This window comes from Sprattus sprattus, assembly GCF_963457725.1.
Source record: "Sprattus sprattus genome assembly, chromosome: 19".
NCBI classification, from domain to species: Eukaryota; Metazoa; Chordata; class Actinopteri; order Clupeiformes; family Clupeidae; genus Sprattus; species Sprattus sprattus.
In genome coordinates this window covers 5318258-5339436 of record NC_137917.1, presented here as the reverse complement: position 1 = coordinate 5339436, position 21179 = coordinate 5318258, and the positions used below count along the sequence as shown (strand labels likewise).

The following is a 21179-nucleotide window of genomic DNA, read 5'->3' as shown; positions in this document are numbered from 1 at the left end:
TAGTTTTTTTTTTCTGGTAGAGCATGGACATCTTCCAGCAGAATGTGTTTCTACTCCTCAGAGGATGGTGTGAACGCTGCTGCTGCTGGAGGCCATGCAGTGTAGGCCAGCCACAGGTCTCATCAGAGTGGAGCAGCCTGCCCTTAGTGTGGTGGACCCACGGCTGGGAAGGGTTTGCAGCTGTACGCCCATGGGCAGCAGTCACTAGCACCAGGGTGAATGCGATAAAGGTGTGAGTGTGTGTGTGTGTGCAGATTGTGTGTGTGTTTGCCAGGGATGAATAAGAAGGTAATGGTGTTTGGAAATGCAAAATAAGTCACTGTTGATGAACAAAATCTAAAGCTATATGTTTGCGTGGTGTGTGTGTATGTGTGTGTGTATGTGTATGTGTGTGTGTGTGATGGATTGAAAGATACTGTAATCATTGATACCTCCAGGGGGGGTTGTTATTTCTTCTTTTTTTTAAATGGTTAAATCTATTATTTATTAGTGATGGATTTCTAAACAATTTTAACACAATTTGTATGAAACTGCTAAACTTGACCCTTGCCTCTTGCATAATAATTAAAGGAGACGAGGTCAGAAGTGTTAATGTAAAAAATCTAATCTTTTAATTGATGAACGTAAACATTTAATAATACGACAATGAGTATAAAATGAATATCAACAGGAGCTGAGAGTTTAGATTACAGTTGAGTCAGGGTCCTTATCGTCGGTGGGTGGGTTACTTCTCCAACCATGTAGTTGTTCTCCTGGGAACCACGACCAGGCCCAGAGTCTTGATTCAGTGGACTTGGAGGATATTTGTGCTGTTGACGTTCATCATCATAATATGTTTGTGTCGGTCACGATAAAGCTGCTCTCTATATCATGCTAGTGCTTACTTCTGTGCTTTGGTTGGATTAAAATGTGTGGAGGCCTACCTAAACACTGGCTATCCAGCTAAAGCTTTAGACAGTGATTGTAGCTGTATTTTTTTTCCATGTTGGTCTTGATTTGCTTGCCAACAATGTTTTTATTGGCTGATTGGAAGGACAGGCCAGTCCAGTTCAACAGTTTACAGAGATCAACTGTAGCAGTTGTAGTTCCAGGGGAATTGGTCTATCATGAAATCATAGACAGGGACCAGATGAGAGTTACTGTATTTAGTGTTTTTAGTAAGCAACAGCATGCTTGAGGTTTCTGAGATGAGTGGACCAGGTGAAGCATAAGCCTTTCTATTCTCGTGTCACGTGAGCTGACTGGTCCCTAGGAGAATGTTTTATTGACGTTAAAGAAGACCCACCTGCCGAGGCCTAATAGCAGAAGGAGAATGTACAACTGCAGTCAATTCTGCAGTCACACAAACCCACATTCACGTACACACACTACCCATAAAGTCTCATTTAACATGCACACTCAAAACACTAACATTTACAACACATTAACATTTGCACATTCAATCCAGATATGTAAGTGGAGACATTAATACACTAATAACAAATTACACATATTCTCAAATGCCATTTGTCCACATTTCTTCTGGTCCTCAAAGGATCACAAAAGTAGTTATTTAAAGCACCTTTTTAAGCTATTTGAATGGTATCCAATGGTTGTTTGGACGCTTAGTAGTGCAGAACAGCTTAGTGAACAGCAAGGTTTACTTATTTGGATTTGATTGGTTTGGAAAGCAAGAACACCCATACAAGCAAGTAGGAACGCACAGAACAGACAGCAAAGTCTATTGTAATTTATTAGCTTTTTTCAATGTAAATAGTGACAGAGAAAGCTTTAGATATTTTTTTCTTGTTTTCTTTTTTGTTTTGTTTGTTTTTAGATTTTTTTTTTTTTATTAGTATAAATTATTGTTTGTTTGTTTTTTTAAGGTTCTCCAAACCAGAGTGATTTTGGTTGAAATGTGAATTGTGTCTTGGTAGGGGGGATGGGACAGTGGCACTTTTGTTTTCATGGTTTGTTTCCCTGATGGTCTCTTATATAGTGTGGTGAAAAATTCTCAAAAAAGTGGTTGAGACCCTGACAGTCGAGTAACACTCAGTCAGCTTTAGCTTTACAGTTTAGCTACAAACAACAGCAACACCATCACCACCTGAAGCCAGCCAAGCCATAGCATTCCTCAGATGTTTTTGATTATTCGATTTGTACCACACAACCAGAATGCTGCCCTGCAGATAACTGGTTTGTGTGTGCTCAGTACCACATGACTGGTCTGTAATTGGTGCTAGGCTGACTGTTCAATTAGGTGGGATGTAGAATGGCCTTGAATTATATGTGTGATAATCTGGCTGCATTTGGAGACATGAATTCACCCATAATCCAGTGCGGTGGGTTTGAATTTATATCCTGCGCCCAATGTCATAGGCTCCTTGTGGGACAAATGTCCAATGCACTGTATAGAAGCTGTCAATGTAGGGGACCATGCCATTGTCACAGGCTGTGTTACTCGGCTATGTTTTCTTCCTTTTCCTTCTCCTTGTTTGTGTGCAGGCAACGGTTGTGTGTGTTACTTCGAGTGAACAGGATCCAACCTGGATTTTTTTCTTGTCTAAAATCCCAGTGGCCATTTCAGGGGGTCTCCATGTGTGGCATCTGACCACCATGGTAGGCATGGCTCACTCAGGTTCAATTAATACCCTTTAGTCAGTATTCACTGAATCCAATAAGAGGACCAAGGCTAGTTATGTGGATGGTCTGATGAGGAGTAGCTACAGCCACTCTCCACCCAATTGGGACTGTATATACCTCAGTGATGCAATACTTGGAACATCTCATCACTTTGATATCAATTTTGGCCAAATGTGGTATCATTTATGGTATCAACCTTTGAGCTGTTGTACCTTTTAATCATTTAGGTGTACAGTAGGTACATCTACCTTTTTCCAAGTTAGGGGAAAATTGGCAGCTTGACTGAAATATTGAGCCTATAACTTACTGCTGGCAAAATAATAATCGTAATCTTCTAAGATGAAGATTACTATATATATAACCTTTTAAAAACCTGGAATTTATTTGTGGGGGGAAAAAAAGATAACCTAATTTTCTCTACTAATGAGAAGTCACCTTCAACGGAAGTTGAAACAACCCAAGGAGAATTTTAAACGGACCTGACTGGCAGGAGACGTGTTCTCTCGTAGCCAGGGTTGATTGTGTTGAGGATTTGAGGAGACAGGCCTGCAGTGCCTATCACGGTTGATGGAGAATGTTTCCCAGGAGAGGGACAGGGAGGGAGAGCGAGAGAGAGAGACTGGGTGTAAATATTTTTCTGCTGTGTGTGACTGAGGCTTGATCTGGCTCCCTCCCCATCCCATTGCTAGAGTGGCAGGAGAACTTTAGCGGATGTAACTTATGCTCTCTACTATTTTTAACACAGGAAGAAGACTTTGTACTAATTTACAAATAAAAAGGCTTTGATACCTTGACCTGTCTCAGTTGCCTCAATTACCTCACAAACTCACCCTTCAGAAAGTAGCCAACCATTCATGCAACCATTCATTTTGTACACTCACTGATTATTAAATAATGTTAATCTGCCATATAGGGAATATTCATTTGTTTACTACTGGTGGCCTTTGATGCAAACTATTCTGCAAATACATTTTGAATAACAAGATGAATTTGGCTGTCCTTTCTTGTTCTGAAGCCATTAAAATATTTTTTAATAACATAAATGAAAGATATATATGTGTGTGGTTTGTTGCAATAATATTAATCTTTCAGGATATCATTATCACAAAGAACAATGGACAACAAACAAAAAGATACTTTTTGAGGATTCAGATTTTAATTAAGATATTGATTTATATACACAATGTTAAAAGAAAGGCAAGAAAGAATCAACTCATTAGAAAGCTATGATCTAGAAGTGCCGATTCAGTAAGTGTAAAAGTAGTACTTCAATCAGTCTAGGATTTCCCAAGTCTTATCTCCAGCTACAGTTTGGCCCTAATGTTAATACAATATCATGGATACAGCATTACATTGCTATATCACTAAACGTGTGCAATAATCTTGACAACAGACAAGCCACAGAATAAGCAGCAAAGTGGAACCATGCCTAGCAACAACGTGCCAATTCAGAAACCAATAAATTAGAAGGCCTCCTTTTCAAGTACATACTCTTTGCTCGCAAGCGTACTTCACCTTAAGCCTTGTCATGTCAACCATCTTTCTTGGTGTTAAGACAGTGAATGAATTCAAGTCCATCAAAGCATCAAGCATTGTGATGTGCATGCTAAGAAATCAGTCAGTTCTGGAATGCTGAACACGGGAAAACTGGGCTGGGGCTTCGGTTTGGAGATCATCCCCCTACCCCTCAGATATAAATAAGCAGACGCACAGTGACACGGTCCCACAGGCACAGACAACGTCGGGGTGTCAAGATGATAGAATATCTAGGAATTCCTGGCATGATCACTGGATAAAGAGACGAAATGGAAGCGGAGTAGAACAGAGGGAGGAGGGGTGGAGCGGGAGCTTCCCTCGACTTCTCAGGTCTTGCTGAGGGTCCAGAGAGGATCCAGGTTACTGAGGGGGTCATCGCCCTGGGGCGCCCCCTGCAAACCCTGTCCCTCCTGCGGCTGAAGGAAGCTCTGCTTGTTGATTCTAGGCTTCCCCCGGCACGCTGCATCCAGCGTGAAGGCCTCTGCAGTCATGGAAGCCAGCAGGTCCAGAGATGAGGAAGTGGTGGGAGATGAGGAGGTGGGGGGAGAAGCTGTTCCTGAAGGATCTAAGGGAGGTGCAGTATGGTGATTGGACGTAGGAGATCCGGGGGAAGGCTCCACAAACCCATTGCCTTGGTGAGCTGGCGGCGAGGGGGACTGAGCTTTGGCTGGAGAGGAGGAGGAAGAGGAGATGGAGAGAGGGGGGCTGAAGGAGGATGGCTGGGGGTCACTAGGGAAGGGGTCCTGTAGCGTGTCGTCTGTGCAATCTGGAGCTCCCTGGAGGGGGAGATCAGGTGGAGCAGAGGGGTACAGATCCAGGCTGGACTCCTGCTCCGAGTCACTTGCGCTTGGGGGCCGTATGCTGAGCTTGGCAATGGTGGCCTGGATGGAGCTGATGGGCAGATCTCCGCCCAGGACGATGTCCTGCGACTCCTGTCTGGAATAAGACTGGTTGGACAAGAGAGAGACAGAGAGGGAAATTACAGTGGTTTTCCAAGGAGCAAATGTATTGATACCTTTGCAGCTTTTACTGTTAAAAGACAGTCAGACCTGAATGTCAGATAGTGAAAGATTTCTCAAGCCACAAATAATATTTCCAAATTTGATTGCAAAATATTCATAAAATAAAATGGAATAAAATATTGGCAAACCACACACATTTTTCAACAGCACATCAGAGTTATGTCTTAAAATATAGTGCTCAGTAACTTTAGGAAAACCCAGGTCAGTGTTTGTACCTTAATGGTGGCATTGTTGACAGTCTTACTGCATGGGACAGTAGAGCCCCCATGGCGCTGAAGGACTTGCTCTGCGTGCTTCAGGACGGCCTCATAACAGTACTTCAGGTGCAACTGTGGTGAAAGATTCAGAATCAGAGACCATGTAGGAAGAACAACTACAACATGAATCAAACTTGGCCTTTGACCCCAAAGTTGGCAAATGACAAATGTTCTTGACAGTAGAAACCCTTCAACAATATTTTCACCTTACTCTCCCAGTATAAACTCATTGTTATAAAAAAACAAAACAAAAAACATTTGATTGCAAAAAAACCTATATTTCCGCCCCTAAAACAAATCTACTGACTGTCAGGAAAAGCTGGGGTCCCCTCACAGCCTGCTAATGGATACCACTGATCTGAGATATACTGACCTTTTCTTGCAGCATATTCTTTCTTTGCTGCCTCATCTTCCTCACCATCAGGTTCAGGTCAGGGATGCCATTTCCAGCCTCGACTTCTTGCATTGCAGCATACAACAGGCAGAGGGCGCCAGTGCGGCATACACCAGAGCTAACAAACACGAGAAGGGTGAAAGGAGGTGAAATCCCTGCTTATCAACATCCTTTATCTTCTTTGATCCTCAGTTTGTAAGTTGTAAAGACTTATCGTTCTGTACCTGCAGTGCACCACAATGGGAGTGTGTAAAGGCCTCTGGTAGGAGTAGTGACCATGAACCTCTTGGATGAAGCGTATTACGTTACTCTTGCTGTCAGGCAGCCCGCTGGAAGGAATGAAAGGAAGAGAGATGGTGATAAGAAGGTAACTTTGTGTGTGTGTGTATGTCTTTGTGTATGTTTAAGTTTGAGTTTGGTGGAGTGCCTCACAGTTCAGGCCAGGAGTTGAACTGCAGGTGGATGACGGTGCGCTTGAGGCTCTGGTCGCGGTACTGCAGGCTGATCATACGCTCTATGTGTGTGGGTGTGGTCTTCTGGGTGGTAAGGGTGAGTGTGATTGGTCCCTGAGAGACCTGCTGACCTCGCTCGGAGGGGAAATAACATGGCACCTTTTGCTGCAGATGACAAAAGAAAGAAGGAACGATATGGATGAAATCAATCTCCTTTACAAATTGTCTAGAACACTTATAAAAATCCATCAATTTAGTTGCAAATAAGCAGTGAAAACAAAGGAATAATCAAATTTTCATACTTTCACTACTCACATAACCACAGTTACGTTAGTAACCAGCGTTATGTTTCGTATCTCCTGAACGCCAGGACAGTCTATTTCTAGTAGATGATGCCTAGCCCTCTTAAACAAATAAGACCAGTAAGCAATGTAAATCAAGAGAGGAGCCGTCAATTAGGGCACGATGACTACAGACGCAGCCACGTATGCCTTAAGTGTGGATGGAGACTTCCTGGTCTCAAACAGTGACGGTTGGAAAGCAAGCACTGACTCTATTGGACAGGACAGTGGATCCATGTAGTGATCCCAAGGGGAGAGGAATCCGTGTTTGTGTTGTAATAGTCTGTCACCGAGCACCGGTTGACTGTATCAAGCTTTTTACCGAGCTGGGCTTAAGGCAAGGCTTCTGTGTTTGTGCTTGGAACTGTATGACGCCTGTCACTGAGCTAGGGCTTATACTCAAACTGTCCTCTTGCCTGTAACTAAGCAAGCTCCAGGTTGGATAGGGTCTACTAAACACATAGATTGTCAAGCTATATTATCCAAGGACAGCTAGTCGAAGAACAGCCCATAGAGGATGAAGTCATTTGTAGCTCTGAGAAAGTCACCAGGCTGCATGGACAAACGATTATCGGTCAGGAGATATGAAACATAATCTTAAATTCAAACTGAAGTAAATCATACTTGTTTAATCATAATGCTAGGGAGTACATGAGTGGCATAACTAGTATCCCTACCTTCTCAAGTTCATGCTCAGATACAAGCATGACCACCACCGCCACCTTCTGCTCGTACACCATGAGCCAGAAGTCAGCGGCTGTTCCTGTGAGCGGTGCCTGTGTGGCGATGAGCCGAGGGCAGTATGGGGACAGGTCCTCAATGAAACTAGCGTTGATGTAGTCATCCTTGCCTGAGCGCAGGACCACACGGTTTCGGTCGTAAGGCATGACATCTTGGTGTCGGTTCTTCATGGTGTAGCAGCGTGCGATGGCGATGGAGAGCTGCCTGGAATCCTTCTCCTGCTGGTCTTGAAGGTCCTTCCATCGGGCATCCAACTCGGATAGACCCCCTTTCCCAGTCGGGTGCTCTAGGGATTGCACTGTGGCTTTGTAACGCTCCAGCTCTGCAAGGAGTCGTGAAACCTGCACCGGAGCCTGGTATGGGTCCCCCTCAATGAGTCGAACGCCCTCAGTCTTCTTCCGCCTCTGGCCGTCCTCTTCGGGGTCGGCTTTGGTGGGCAGAAGGACGTTGGCTGTGTCTTTGGTGACCCCGTGCTGGCTCTCAGGGCTGGAGGACAGCAGGTCGTCAGTGCTGGAGTTTTGTCGCTGGAACAGGGAGTCTGAGGCAGGGCCAGAGGAGGAGGAAGAAGAGGAGGTGGAAGAGGAAGAGGGAGCCTGAGGCAGTGGACTTACGCCAACAGGAGTGAGGGAAGGGGAGGGGCGCTGTGGGTTCAAGCCCAAAGACGAGGGGCTGGGTGAAGGCGACGGAGAGGGGGCTGGGGAGGGGAGGACATTGGGCGTTTGGGCGACTACTGCCCCAGTCGACGGTTGGATCATGTTCTGAGGTGCTGGGCCAGAGCCCACTGCACCTGGGAGTTGCACAGGTCCAGGTGGCACACTTCCACCATGAGAGGGAGCATAAGATGCGGGAGGAGCCTGAGGCATCTGCTGGGGAGCTAGAGGCTGTGGAGTCATAGGCTGTGGAGTCATAGGCTGAGGCTGTTGGGGGGCAACCGAAGGTCCCTGTTGCCGGATCATATAAGCAGCTCCGGGGTACCCAATAGGGCCTGTGTGGGGTGGCAGAGGCTGGTGGGGCATATGCATGGGCTGCTGTGTCATGTTGAGGGGCATCTGAGGATGGGTCTGTGGCACAGCCTGGGGATGAGGGTGGCGCTGAGGTGGCAGAGCACTGGGGTGCATGGGAGGCTGGGAGGGCATTGAGGTTGGGGGCATTTGGACCTGAGGACCCCTTGGCAGGTGTGACTGCTGGAATGTGGGGAGGTGAAAGGGCTGAGGTTGCACCTGAGCAGGATGAGGGTGGGGTGGCTGCTGGGAGCCAGGTGGCATTTGGGGGTGAGATGGAGGCGACACCTGCTTTGATACTGGGAGCATTTGTGAATGACATGCAGGGGATGGCATTTGTGGATTAGAGGGTGGCATTCTTGGCTGGGATCCCGGTGGCATCTGCATATGAGGCCCCAGCTGCATCTGTTGAGAGGGCAAGGGCATTTGAGGATGCTGAGAGGGCTGCATTTGTGGGTTTACAGTAGGTATGTATGGCTGGGAAGCCGGGGGCATTTGCTGTCTCACATGGGGTAAATATGGCATGGAGCATGGAGGAATTGGCTGTGACGTGGGAGGCACCTGTGGATGGGGACCGTGAGGGGGTATCTGATTCTGTGGGAAGTTTGGAGGCCCAGGTTGCCTTTGCTGGGGCATGTAGTGTTGGTACTGGACTTGAGGTTGTGGTGGCATCTCGGGCCCTGGCTGCTGTGCAGGGACTGGCTGGTAGTGGGGTGGCTGTTGGCCAGGGCCAGAAGCAGGGGTATGGGCCTGGGGAAAGTGCTGCTGGGGATGCTGCTGCTGGGGGTGCTGTTGCTGGGGATGCTGCTGCTGGGGGTGATGGGGATGCTGCTGCTGGGGGTGATGGGGATGCTGTTGCTGGGGATGCTGTTGCTGGGGGTGCTGTTGCTGGGGGTGCTGTTGCTGGGGGTGCTGTTGCTGGGGGTGCTGTTGCTGGGGATGCTGTTGCTGGGGATGCTGTTGCTGGGGATGCTGTTGCTGGGGATGCTGTTGCTGGGGATGCTGTTGCTGGGGATGCTGTTGCTGGGGATGCTGTTGCTGGGGATGCAGTTGCTCGGGGTGCTGCTGTTGCTGGGGGTGCTGCTGTTGCTGGGGGTGCTGCTGTTGCTGGGGGTGCTGCTGTTGCTGGGGGTGCTGCTGTTGCTGGGGGTGCTGTTGCTGCTGGGGATGCTGCTGCTGGGGATGCTGCTGCTGGGGATGCTGCTGCTGAGGATGCTGCTGCTGCTGAGGATGCTGCTGCTGCTGGGGATGCTGCTGCTGCTGGGGATGCTGCTGCTGCTGGGGATGCTGCTGCTGAGGGGGCATACCATGCTGCATGTACTGAGGGTAGGGGCTCATCTGTGGGGGCGCTACATACCCAGCGGACACTGGCACTGGCTGGTGCAGAGTTGGTGCCTGTGGCACTGGGGGACCTGGAGTAGATGGGTAGCTTGGAATGGGAGTTTGGATACTATCCACCGTAGTGGTGGATGGCCTGACTGGAGCTGGGGCTGGGGCCACAGGTGGCCCTGTCTGGGCCTGTGTGGGTTGGGGAGTGTAGGTTGGAGCATGTGGTGCAGGAAACTGGGGAAGCTGGTGGGGAAGGGGACCCGGGGGCATACTCTGAGGGAAGCCAGGGGCGGGGTGGCGAGAGATGCGGGCCAGGAGCTCAGGAGGGGGCAGATTGGGAGGGAAGCGCATGGGTGCGTACAACCCTGCTGGGGCCGCACCATGCCACTGCACGGAGGAGCTGGGGGCAGATGCTGGGACAGGGGGGTAAGCCGAGGGGGGCAGGGCGTATTCAGGTGGAATACTCCGCAGCTCCTCTGGAAGATCTCCTCCCAAGGCCAGAATGGCAGCCGTCAGCTGTGCCAGCTCAGGGTCCTCAATGCTATTAGGGTCAATGTCTGAGGCCTTCTTTTGAGGTGGAGGCTTAGGAGCTGTGGGTCTTGGTGGGGCCTTCTTCTGGAGCTCTCTGAGGAGTTGAAATAGTTTGAGAAGAAAAGAGGAAAGAAGAAAAGAAGGATAAAATAACATTTCCAAATATATGGGTTAGTACTTTGACTACAGTAAAAACAACAGCGGAATATACATTTTAGGGCAGTACAATTGTGAGTTTCCATTTCAGTTAAACTAATAATGGTTTGTTATAATGGTAATAATGGATTATCTTCTCCTCCTCACCTCTCCAGAATAGTTTGCCTCTCCTCCTCCCTGGCCTGGCACACAGCCTTGGCCTTCTCCAGCAGCCGGGAGGCCTTGCCCTCCAGGTCCTCATAAAACTCCTTCCCCTCTTGGGACTTCTTCATCAGGTCCTCATAAGCCTCATATGACGCCACCAGTGTCTGCACTGTGCTGTTCCATCTGCAAGGGAAGGACAGAATGAATTCAGACTATTCTTTGAGGATCGTCTTCTTCTTCTTAAAGTAACAGTATGTAACAATTATACTTCAGGATTAGGGTTGGGATAAGCAGTTTTACCTTAAAATAACAGCTTGAAAAAAATTGGGGCACTACAATGACTTTTAATGTGGAGAATCGCCTCCGTGCTATACCAGGGTCCATAGGCGTATAACTGCTAAATGTAAGATTGCCTAATGCCGCCCGGCTTTCTACTGTCTGCCGAACTAGTAAGTAGCTTATTTACCGTCTTGCTTTGTCTTGTGTTGCACTTGCTTGATGTTTGACTGTGTTAGGACAGTTGTTGAGTAACTAGTTTTTCATAATGTCAAAGTCAGCACATTTAAAGAGATTTAGTTTTTTTTTACCCGATAGCATATTGTTAGCAAATAGCAATTGATCCGGAATGCTTCTTTAATGCCTAAGGCAGCCAAATTAAGCCATTAAAGACAATTACTGACGATTTTAGCCAATGAAATGGTGAGCACAAATATCATTTTTCCACTAGAACTCACTTGTGTTCCGTGTCAGTGAGGGACTTCCGGGCTGTGGCAGACTGGACGTTGGCCTCAGTCAGGGCCTTCAGGATGTTCTCTTGAGCAGCCAGGTTTTGGTCTATGTACAACTTCACCTGGTCATACTTCTTCAGCTGCTCCTCAAACAGCCTCTGAGACACAAAGAGAGAGCGTTTTTCAGACACACAAATGAAAGAATGACAGGTATACTGTTGGCAAACTATGACCTTGTATTTTGTGAGTGGTAAAAATGTATTAGTAATGTATATGTGTATGTCCATATATTCCAGGAGTGAAAGTGGACAGCTAGCTAGCATGCCTGCATCTACTTGCATTCATTTGCAAGGACCAAAAGAGGAACGCAAGACTACCAAGCTAAGGTAACAGGTCTTTTCAACCTCATCATCTGCTTGCATATCCTTATTTGACATAGAATGAATCCTGTCCCCTGGAATCAAATGAACTGCAAGGAACAGACGAGAGCCAGGACAGAAGCATCACCTTCATATCCGGGCGCTCTGTGGTGACCAGCGCAGAGGTGATGTCATCCTGCTGGACCAGGTCTCTCAGCTGCTTCTCCAGGGAACCACGCTGGTCTCGCATCTCCTGCACTTTTCCCAGAATCCTCTTGATGCACTGGAGAGCTGCTGCATCCTCTGTATTGAGAGCATGTGTATATACACCCGTGTCATGGACTTGGCAGGTGGGAATGTCTACTGATCTTACAGTATTATTTACGCTGTTACCAGTACGCAGGAGTCAGGAACCATAAACATGCTTACATACGTATATAGCATAGTGTATAGTGTACATATCGGACTGTTAAGACTACCATTAAGACTACATTGTATAGATTTGGCCCTCATACTAACTTATGCAGCCGGCCGGCATAAAAGCACTCACACGCACGCACACACACCTTCACTGAGCTCTGGCCTGGGGAGAGCCTCTCTCAGGCTGTCCAGCGGTCCCCCCAGCAGCCTGAGGTGGCTGATGTGCAGGTTCATGGCGCGGTGGAGCTCGGTGTTGGTGAAGCTGGCCTTCTCGTGGTACTCCAGGTACTTCTCCTGGTCCCGGCGCAGCTCGCCCAGGCTGGGGGGCTGAGGAGGCACCGCCTGCTTCCCCGCAGCTTCCTGCAAGCTCCGCTCCTCAGCCTCGTCCTTGTCCAGAACGTCCTGGATCTCTCGCAGGGACGACTCCACATCAGTGAACACACCCGACAGGGCTGGGGGGAGAGAGGAGAGATTGAGGAGGTCAGTACAGAGCTGTGCATCATGAAAGAAGATGCAGAGTAGTGCCAAAAGGGTAAAGAATTGCTTCTGTTGACCTGTACATTCTGCATGATTTTTCCTTAATCAGAGAGTCATCGCTGAGCATCATTAGATGAGAAGAAAGGTTAGAAAACCAAACAGATAGAGAAGTCTCACCCTGCATGGACTGAATGAGGCTTTTCACCGTGTCTGGTCTGACACTCAGAGCAGCACATTTCTCCATGAGCACCGGAGGGATGTTGCTGTACATGTCCATGTTATCTATGGACTCTGGGTCCAGGCCCAGAGAGTCCATGTACTGCCTAGAGAGGCACACAGACACAGACACGTTTGCGTAGGCATTTGCAAAGAACACACCGAGTCAGTTAAACCCCAAATACTCACTCTAGTGTCTCGGTTTTGGCATCAACTTTTGCCATGACCTCCCGAAGCAGCTTGGCCTTCTCTTCACTACAAGTACAGAAAGAGGAGGAAGAAGATCGCGTTAACACTGACTTGTGCTTCAATATTGTAAGCTGTGTTTATTTACTTCAACACATTGACTTACATTTGATGTTATATTACTATAATAATCTATTTGATCAGTAAAATGTGCATTTAACAAATTATTACAATCAATGTGTATTCTCAGAGTAACATGCAAATCTATGCAATCTTACACCGGGTCTCTGTTTGTGTTTACTGATAGCACAGAATGGTGAGTGGCCTTATGTGGGTTTAATCTGTGTGCAGAAGAGAGAGCTCTGATAGCACAGAATGGTGAGTGGCCTTATGTGGGTTTAATCTGTGTGCAGAAGAGAGAGCTCTGATAGCACAGAATGGTGAGTGGCCTTATGTGGGTTTAATCTGTGTGCAGAAGAGAGAGCTCTGCCTAAGACGAGCCGGCAGATGGGTGTGCTTCTCACCTGTAGAGCGAGGATGCCTCGTGGGCAGCCATTGGCACCAGTTTACCGAAGATGTCAGGACCGGTGACACTGGGGTCGGTGGGATTCACAGGCAGGGCCTTGACCAGTGGGGCACCTGTTTGAGACCACGGGAGGGGGACATGCAGCATTCTTACTAAAGACTGAGGATGCCTGGTCAACATCAGATCTGAGTTTGCTTGTGTTGTAGACAGATGGGCTATAATGGGTTTGTCCTCAATACGTTTAAAAAAACATCTGCCAGTTTTGCAAGAAGTAGTGGGATGTCCGATTGGAGTAAATGGCCTTTCTCAGCAAGACCGAAATAATCTGAATCTAGAGATTGACACCCTTAATTAATATAACTCTATTACAAGCACATGTGTTTGTGCATTTTTTTTGTATTTGACCTTTTACTGATGGGAGTGTTTCCAAAGACGGCACAGTCTCATGGTAAATGAAATCGTTGTCCTTCTTTGCAGAATTAAACCTAAAACAGGTAAAAAAGGAAAGATTGTAAATAGGTGGGTGCGTCCGTGAGTGAGTGAAAGTGTGTGCGAGTGTGTGTTCACGGTCATGTCAGACACACACACACACACACACACACACACACACACACCTACACACACACCTACACACACACCTACACACACACACACACACACACACACACACACACACACACACACACACACACACACACACACACACACACACACACACTTACTTTCCTCCGATGACATCCAAAGTGAACTTCAGAGCCTCCTGCACACTATCTGGCTGACCCTAGTCGATTCAAGTAAAGAACCATTTAGAGACAACAACATTACATTAACAATTTCCAATTATATTTCAGTTACACTATAAATGTTAACTGACTTATGGTCTAAAAGAAGATACCTTTGCCAACTTCAAAGCTTCATTGAGTTTGTCCAGAGAGCTCTGCAAATAAGCCAACTGTTGGACAAAAGAATAAAAATACAAGTTCAAGGAATGAAATAGTTACTTCATAAAAAAGGGTGAAGAAGTATGACGTGTTTGGTCATTGCCTACCCGCTCTCCATACTTCTGCTGCTCCTCTGCCTGTTTCCCCATATGCAGCTGCGGACAGAGAAAGGAGGGGGGAACATACAAGTCATTCAAGAATCAGTCAGGACAAGAGAATAACAGGCCAGCTGAATAGAGCCCTCTGGGATAGGTCTCCTATGTCTCTTCTGTTTCTCTCAAGGAACTCACATGAGCAATAGAGGCAAAGTAGTAGATCTTCATCTGCACCAACTTCTTCCAGTCTTTCTGGATCTTTCCCAACATGGAAGCTGTTTCAGAGTTCTCCAATGCTCGGCATGCCTCCTTGTAATAGTCCACTACCTAACACACCATAATTTACACATTTTCAGAGAAAAAACATGAATGAAACATGTGGCAAAGTGAAATGGTTGATTAAGGCCATTCTAGTGCTACAGCTGATTCAAGTAATTAAGTACCTGGGCACTGATTCTAGCCACAAGGAAGCTTTTCCTATTATCCAGCATGGATTTTTCCAGGAGACATTCTTGGGCCTGACCCTGAAACAAAGACAGAGGCAAGAGAGTGATACCAGAGCAGGTTACAAATTAAACAGACCCGGGAGCATGCCTCTAGAAGTGGGTAAGACACAATGGCATTATTCAGAAAGGCGTTTCTTACTTTTTAAATGTATTTTATTATATATTATTATTATTAGTTTGTTTTAACTATGTTCTTACTATGTACTGTGGGACTCTGAGATTCACCTGAATGTAGAGTGCCCTATAAATTAAATGAATTATTATTATTATTATTTTTAATATTATTAGAGCAGTGTATGCGCGTTTGTGTCAAATATGAGTGTGTGCACACTTTAAAAGTCCAGGAAGACAAAAGGTTTACCCAAGTTTCAAATTGGTATTTAATGCTTGATGTGAAATGTACAGTATGTTTGAAGTGAGTGGGGCTGTAGTGTTTACCAGCATGAGATTGATGTTGAGGTTGAGGATCTGGTGGCTCATATCCACACTGAAGTTGTGGCTGAAGTGATCCCTGAGGTAGGAGAAGGCCCCAGCAGAACACTGGAAGTGTGTGCAGGACACCTTCATACCCTGGATGGGAGAAGAGGAGATGGAAAGAAGAACATGGAAATTATTAAAATGGATGAGAGGATGATAGAGGATTAAAGTGATGAAAAAAAAAATGAGAAGAATAAACAATGGCAGGACACAGCAACGTCAAGCTAGATGGGACCCACGTTTACGACCATGAAGCTACATGCACAGATAATTATGCAGAGAGACACAGTTCACTGGAAATCAGATCAAGATTGCCTGTTTTGAGCCCCAGGCTTCCACACACCTCCTCAGACACCCTGTTGTCCATGGCTCCCAACATGGAGTGCAGCGCTCCTAAAACAACACACATTTAACATCAGGAAATGAGTGGCCTGGGACTAGTCTGGTTGAAGACAGTCAACAGTCACACAGTGGACCCATATGCTGATGAATCCAGTTCTACACAGAGGCTATTGTACTCTCATAATGCGCTCTGTCTAGGGGATTGGGCTTGTGATGCACAGTGGTACTCACCCAAGTTATAGAGGATACAGGCTTGTTCATAGCTAATGTCATCATGGGCGACTGTCTTTCCAGAGAAAATCTCAGTCCTGTGAATAAGGAGGGAAAGAAAATGGCAGTGTGTAAGGGTCAAAGATTCAGGTGCAGGAACTGAAAATATTTCTGAGATTGAGGTTAAACCAAGCTATATGTAAGAGGAATTCACCCATCTTACACTGCTTTCAAAAAAAGTGCCACTATTACATTTTAATACAAATTCCAAGGCAGGGCATCATGCTTTTCAAATAACAAAACAGCCAAATAAATTAATTTACACAAATTTCCAACTAATCCGATTTAACCCTGGGAACTTTAAACAGCCTCAAGTCACATCAAAATCACTCACAAAGCCCAAGTTTGGGACTATATGATGGGCACTGTGCCACTCACCAAGAGATGGGCACGGCTGCCTCCTGCCCCGGTCCCATGGGCACGCGACTCTGCAAGTAATGAAGCTGCCCAAAGTATTTCCGCAGTATGCTGCATCCCTCAAAATCTCGGGTCACGTTCACAGCTCCCTACCAAACACACACATGCTGGGTATGAAAAAGTTTCCACACTCGGTGCAAAGATAAGGCAGATAAGGCAGAGTTGGGTTATATAATGCTAATTAGGGTAAACGTACCAATTAAGCCCACCCAATCTGCTTTTCGGACATTAATAATATATACCACCCAAATTTAAGTTTGAACATTTTAGTTAAAATGATAGTCTAATGTCTCATTTGAACTGTCAATAATTAATTTATACCAATTTTCAATGTTTATATTGTTTCATTTGTCAAAATATGTCAAAAGTCTGGCATGGGCTTAATGGGTACTTTATGTACCCTTTAAGCCCATGGGTGTTCCAAATAAGCCCACTTCATGATTTGTTGATAAATACAAATATATATTAAAAAGTACTAACAATCCAAACTTGTTATATTGAAATATGTAGTCTCTTAGCTCTTAATAGCTATTTTCATTTTGTCTCTACTCCTTTCCTCTGGCCTGCAAATGGCATTTGAAATAGGTGTGATTATGCGTGATCAGCCTTTTCAACACAGAAAAAGCTAAACTTACAAAATGTCTTCTTGGGAATGTAGCCAAAAAACTCTTCATGAACAAAATCAAAATTAGAATGGAAATGTATCTTCAATACTTCATCTTTCAATATGTGTTGCCATTTTGTCTGTATCTCTATCCTACATTGTACTGTTGGCATTGACAACTGGCCCAAATGTCTGGTCCAGACAGCTGGTTGAAAGTGCAGTTGTTTTTATCTAGATATCTGAAGACCTAATGACTGAAAGAAAGACAGTTTCCTGGTTCAATAGTTATATTCTAAGGTTAATAAATGAGTCAATTATAGTAATTAGGTGAGGTCAAAGTTAGGCAAGAAAATGGTTCAAAAGTCAAAAATCTCCATTGCAACACAGCCAAATGAGCTTAATGGGAGAACATCTCCATTGAAACACAGCCAAGTGGGCATAAAGGGAACATCAGTGAATATCTGGTTAAAAGTCACTTATCATAAGTTGGGGAACACTTCTCAGAGTTGGGGAACATTGTCAGAGCAAAAGGAAGCAAGTTTTTCTTCCGGGACAACGTTGTACTTTGCCTGGCTGAGGTTTGTAAAAGACCATAAGGATTGAACCAAAGCCGACTGGAGGGTCTCCTAGTTCGTCTTCTCTGATGAGTCCAATTTCACAGTAGGTGCAAGACTCTGTGGCTTGTAGGCCTCTCCAGGTCTCCGTCTAACCATCAGACGACCATGTGTTGGGCAAAGCTGAAAATTGGACTCATCAGAGAAGACGAACTAGGAGACTCTCCAGTCCGCTTTGGTTCAATCCTTATGGTCTTTTACAAACCTCAGCCAGGCAAAGTACAACGTTGTCCCGGAAGAAAAACTTGCTTCCTTTTGCTCTGACAATGTTCCCCAACTCTGAGAAGTGTTTTTTCCAGCAGAGCAATGCTCCATGCCACACAGCCAGGCCAGTAAAGGTGTGGATGGAGTATCACCAGATCAGGACCCTGTCATGGCCAGCCCAATTTCGAGACCTGAATCCCATAAAAAAAACTCTGAAATGTGATCAAGAGGAAGATGGATGGTCACAAGCCATGAAAAGAAGCCGAGCTGCTTGAATTCTTGCGCCAGGAGTAGCATAAAGTCACCCAACGGCAATGTGAAAGACTGGTGGAGAGCATGCCAAGACACATGAAAGTTGTGATTTTAAATCAAGGTTATTCCACCAAATATTGATTTCTGAACTCTTCCTAAGTCAAAGCATTAGTATTGTGTAGTTTAAAAATGAATATGAGCTTGTTTTCTTTGCATTATTCGAGATCTGAAGACACTGCATCTTTTTTGCTAATTTGACCAATTGTCATTTTTCTGCAAATAAATGATCTAAATGACAATATTTTTATTTAAAATTTGGTAGGAATGTTGCCAGTAGGTTATAGAATAAAACTAAAATGTACATTTTACTTTAACACATACCAATAAATAGTAAAACCAGAGAAACTGATAATTTTGAAGTGGTCTCTTAATTTTTTCCGCGGCTATATGTCTAATTCTAGTAAAATTCTAACATATGTTTTATTTAAAGCACTAATCTCTTCATTTTTGATAACAAATGAGTGCTGACCAAAAGAAGGAGCAGAAATACGTCAGAAATGTTCTTTTTTCATAGCATCAAAAGTTTTTTTGTGTCTTCTCCTGGGAGCAGCAGGCACATGTCGCACATGTGCTTAGATAACTCAAGATCGACAAATCTGATTGGCTTCAAATAAAAAGTATAGTTTATGTAACAAGCAGCTTCATTGGAAGAACCATGAACCAGCAAAAATGGTGATGTAGTTTTTTTTTTATTTGAGTCAGAAGTCACAAGTGGGCTTATATGGTACGTGGGCTTAATAGATACGTTTACCCTAGGCCTAATAAGCTTGTATTTAAGACATTGGTTTTATGTTTATGGATCATTCTAACAAAACTGTTCCCCCTTGCCTAATAATATACACTTACCTTTACATTAAGCAAAGTACCAAAAACGGTCCTCTTTTTCAAATAATCTTGACTATCTATAGCTATTGTTGGGGAGTAGTGAGCTACATGAAATTGAACTGGTTGTTTCACTAAATTTTGCAGTAGCCTGCTGGTAGTTCAACTACATTCATATTTGCATAGTGACTAAGACGTAGTTACTGTTTTAGCATTTTTGTGTAGTTAACTACTGAAACTACAAACTATTTTTGGCCATAAAAGGAAAGGAAAGACTTTTTTACATGTTATCCTTGCTTCTCTACTGTGATTGAACCCCCTTGGACTAGCCGCACCCCTTTTGTCTTTTATCCTGATCCCTGTGAAGGCATAACCAGGCAATGTATTCAGGCAGCCAGGCAGCCACCACCACACACTTGACCTTTGTGTAGTGCATGTGCACAAGGGTGGGCGTTGCTCAGTGCTCACACAGTGACAACGTCAATATGGATAAACCTGCTTTTTTTTACAAAGTAATTAGAACTTCCTTCTTCCTACTAAGTAGCTTTAGTTAACCAAACTAGAATTCTCCCTAGGGTAGCTTTGTTGTAGTTCAACTTCTTCTACTGTGAAGCTGTCGAAGGAGCTTTCCCAACACTGCTTGTAGCTATCCAATGTATGATGACTCCATGCCATTCTGATGAGAAAAACATGTCCCTCTGTTGCCATATTCTTTTTTCGTGAAAGGACATACCTGCCGCAGTTGCTCCAGTTTCTTCAGCTGCTCATTGTAGCTGTCTGGATCCTCTCCATAGTTCTTCAAAATGAACTACAGAGGAGAGGAGAGATGCCTTACCACACAGACATAACTGTTTTAATTCATTCATTTCAAATTGGTCAAGACAAGGCCCTGGGGAGTACAGGCTATTTTGTAAACTTTATGGTATTAGTAATATTTAGGCCTACATATATATATACAAGTCAGATTTATTCAGACTACTGCTAGACTATCCAACCAGGCAGAGAAAGAAAGCCTCTGCTTGCACTAGCACAAGATTAAGATTAAGATGTGGGCTTCCCAGGAACAACAGAATCATTCAAGCTACCTGGCCAGGAGCCGGAACAACCAATTTCAGTCTGACAATTTAATTTTTGCACGCATGATTCAGACGTAATTTCCCATCAAATAATCTTGCATTTGTATTGTGTAGGGAGTGGAAAAGTTATGAAATGAACATTTGCAGCGAAGCCCTCGAAAGCACCTAGCCAAAAGGTCCTACTTTATCTGGAAAGGTGGAGCCAAAGGTGGGAAGTGGGTCATTTGACATTACGTAAGACAAATATTCCCGACGGAAACACCCTGTCTGATTTATTTCCTTCACTCATGACAGAGTCAGTCTACAGGTCAGGACCAATGATTGTAGCCTGCCATCATCAGAAAATCACTGTAACCTACTCCTAAAACAAGGTCACACACACAGTAAGATTTGATTTAGTAAACTACTGTAACCAAGTGTCCCAAAAGGTATTTGGGTTTTCTCAATACAGCACTGAATACATGATTCGATCCCCGCCAAACAATGTTTGTGAGTGTTGTCAAGCTGTGGCAGTGAGTTATCAACCATGTGTGTGTTGCAGAAAACAATATACGTACGTGATACACGTTTTCCCGGGACTTCAGGTAGCCTACTAGGTCATAGCTAGCTAACCTACTTTTCCACTGAAACTGTCTGGTAGGTTTGAGCTAGGCATACAGACTGCCTGTTAGAAGATTAGCTGTGACAGCGCAATTAACATTCGCTGTTAGCAGTTGACAGGGCAAGTTAGCAATCATTGATTAGGAACTGAGAACTCTGCAAGCTGGTTTAGCTATAAAACATACCTAGTTGCTTTATTTTTCTGCCTGACAGTTCTTTCCTTCAATTTGCTCTACAAAGTAAAATCCATCATTTGTTTTATCATGTTGTTTAACTCATCCTCCTCCTCCTCTTAACGTTACCTGCTTCACAGACATGCTAAACTGGAACTCCCCAGCTTCTTTTAAATCCAGCCATATCATCGGCATTCGTGGTACCGCCTCCATAGCAGCCAGCCACCCTGCCGGGCCAAGGCGTCAATATCCTCGAATCCAATGGTGTTTCGGTCCCAGTAAAAACAA

General features: G+C 45.0%; 1 protein-coding gene across 1 annotated transcript; it reads right to left on the bottom strand.

Moving 5' to 3' along the window:
* Positions 1–3883: 3883 nt before the first annotated feature.
* On the bottom strand, positions 3884–21144 carry ptpn23a (protein tyrosine phosphatase, non-receptor type 23, a). The gene is made up of 25 exons (XM_080858461.1): positions 21021–21144; positions 19776–19850; positions 16448–16575; positions 16031–16107; positions 15801–15850; positions 15419–15550; positions 14918–14998; positions 14670–14801; positions 14487–14534; positions 14334–14390; positions 14161–14219; positions 13844–13923; positions 13437–13551; positions 12916–12981; positions 12688–12833; positions 12180–12485; positions 11762–11916; positions 11261–11412; positions 10530–10709; positions 7302–10320; positions 6264–6448; positions 6056–6160; positions 5811–5949; positions 5396–5509; positions 3884–5105 (listed from the first exon to the last, which is right to left on the bottom strand). The coding sequence occupies exons 1-25, from the start codon at positions 21102–21104 to the stop codon at positions 4485–4487; spliced, it is 6306 nt and encodes a 2101-aa protein (XP_080714587.1). The 5' UTR covers positions 21105–21144; the 3' UTR covers positions 3884–4484.
* Between the last annotated feature and the right edge of the window lie 35 nt (positions 21145–21179).

What these genes read in the sequence shown, in the direction of transcription:
- ptpn23a (XM_080858461.1), bottom strand. Translation starts at nt 21,104, where the DNA reads ATGGAGGCGGTACCACGAATGCCGATGATATGGCTGGATTTAAAAGAA. An exon ending in AACACTCCCATCAGTAAAAG is followed by an intron (nt 13,552 to 13,843) that starts GTCAAATACAAA and finishes GGTCTCAAACAG; the next exon opens with GTGCCCCACTGGTCAAGGCC. An exon ending in CAGGCCAGAGCTCAGTGAAG is followed by an intron (nt 11,917 to 12,179) that starts GTGTGTGTGCGT and finishes CTCTCAATACAG; the next exon opens with AGGATGCAGCAGCTCTCCAG.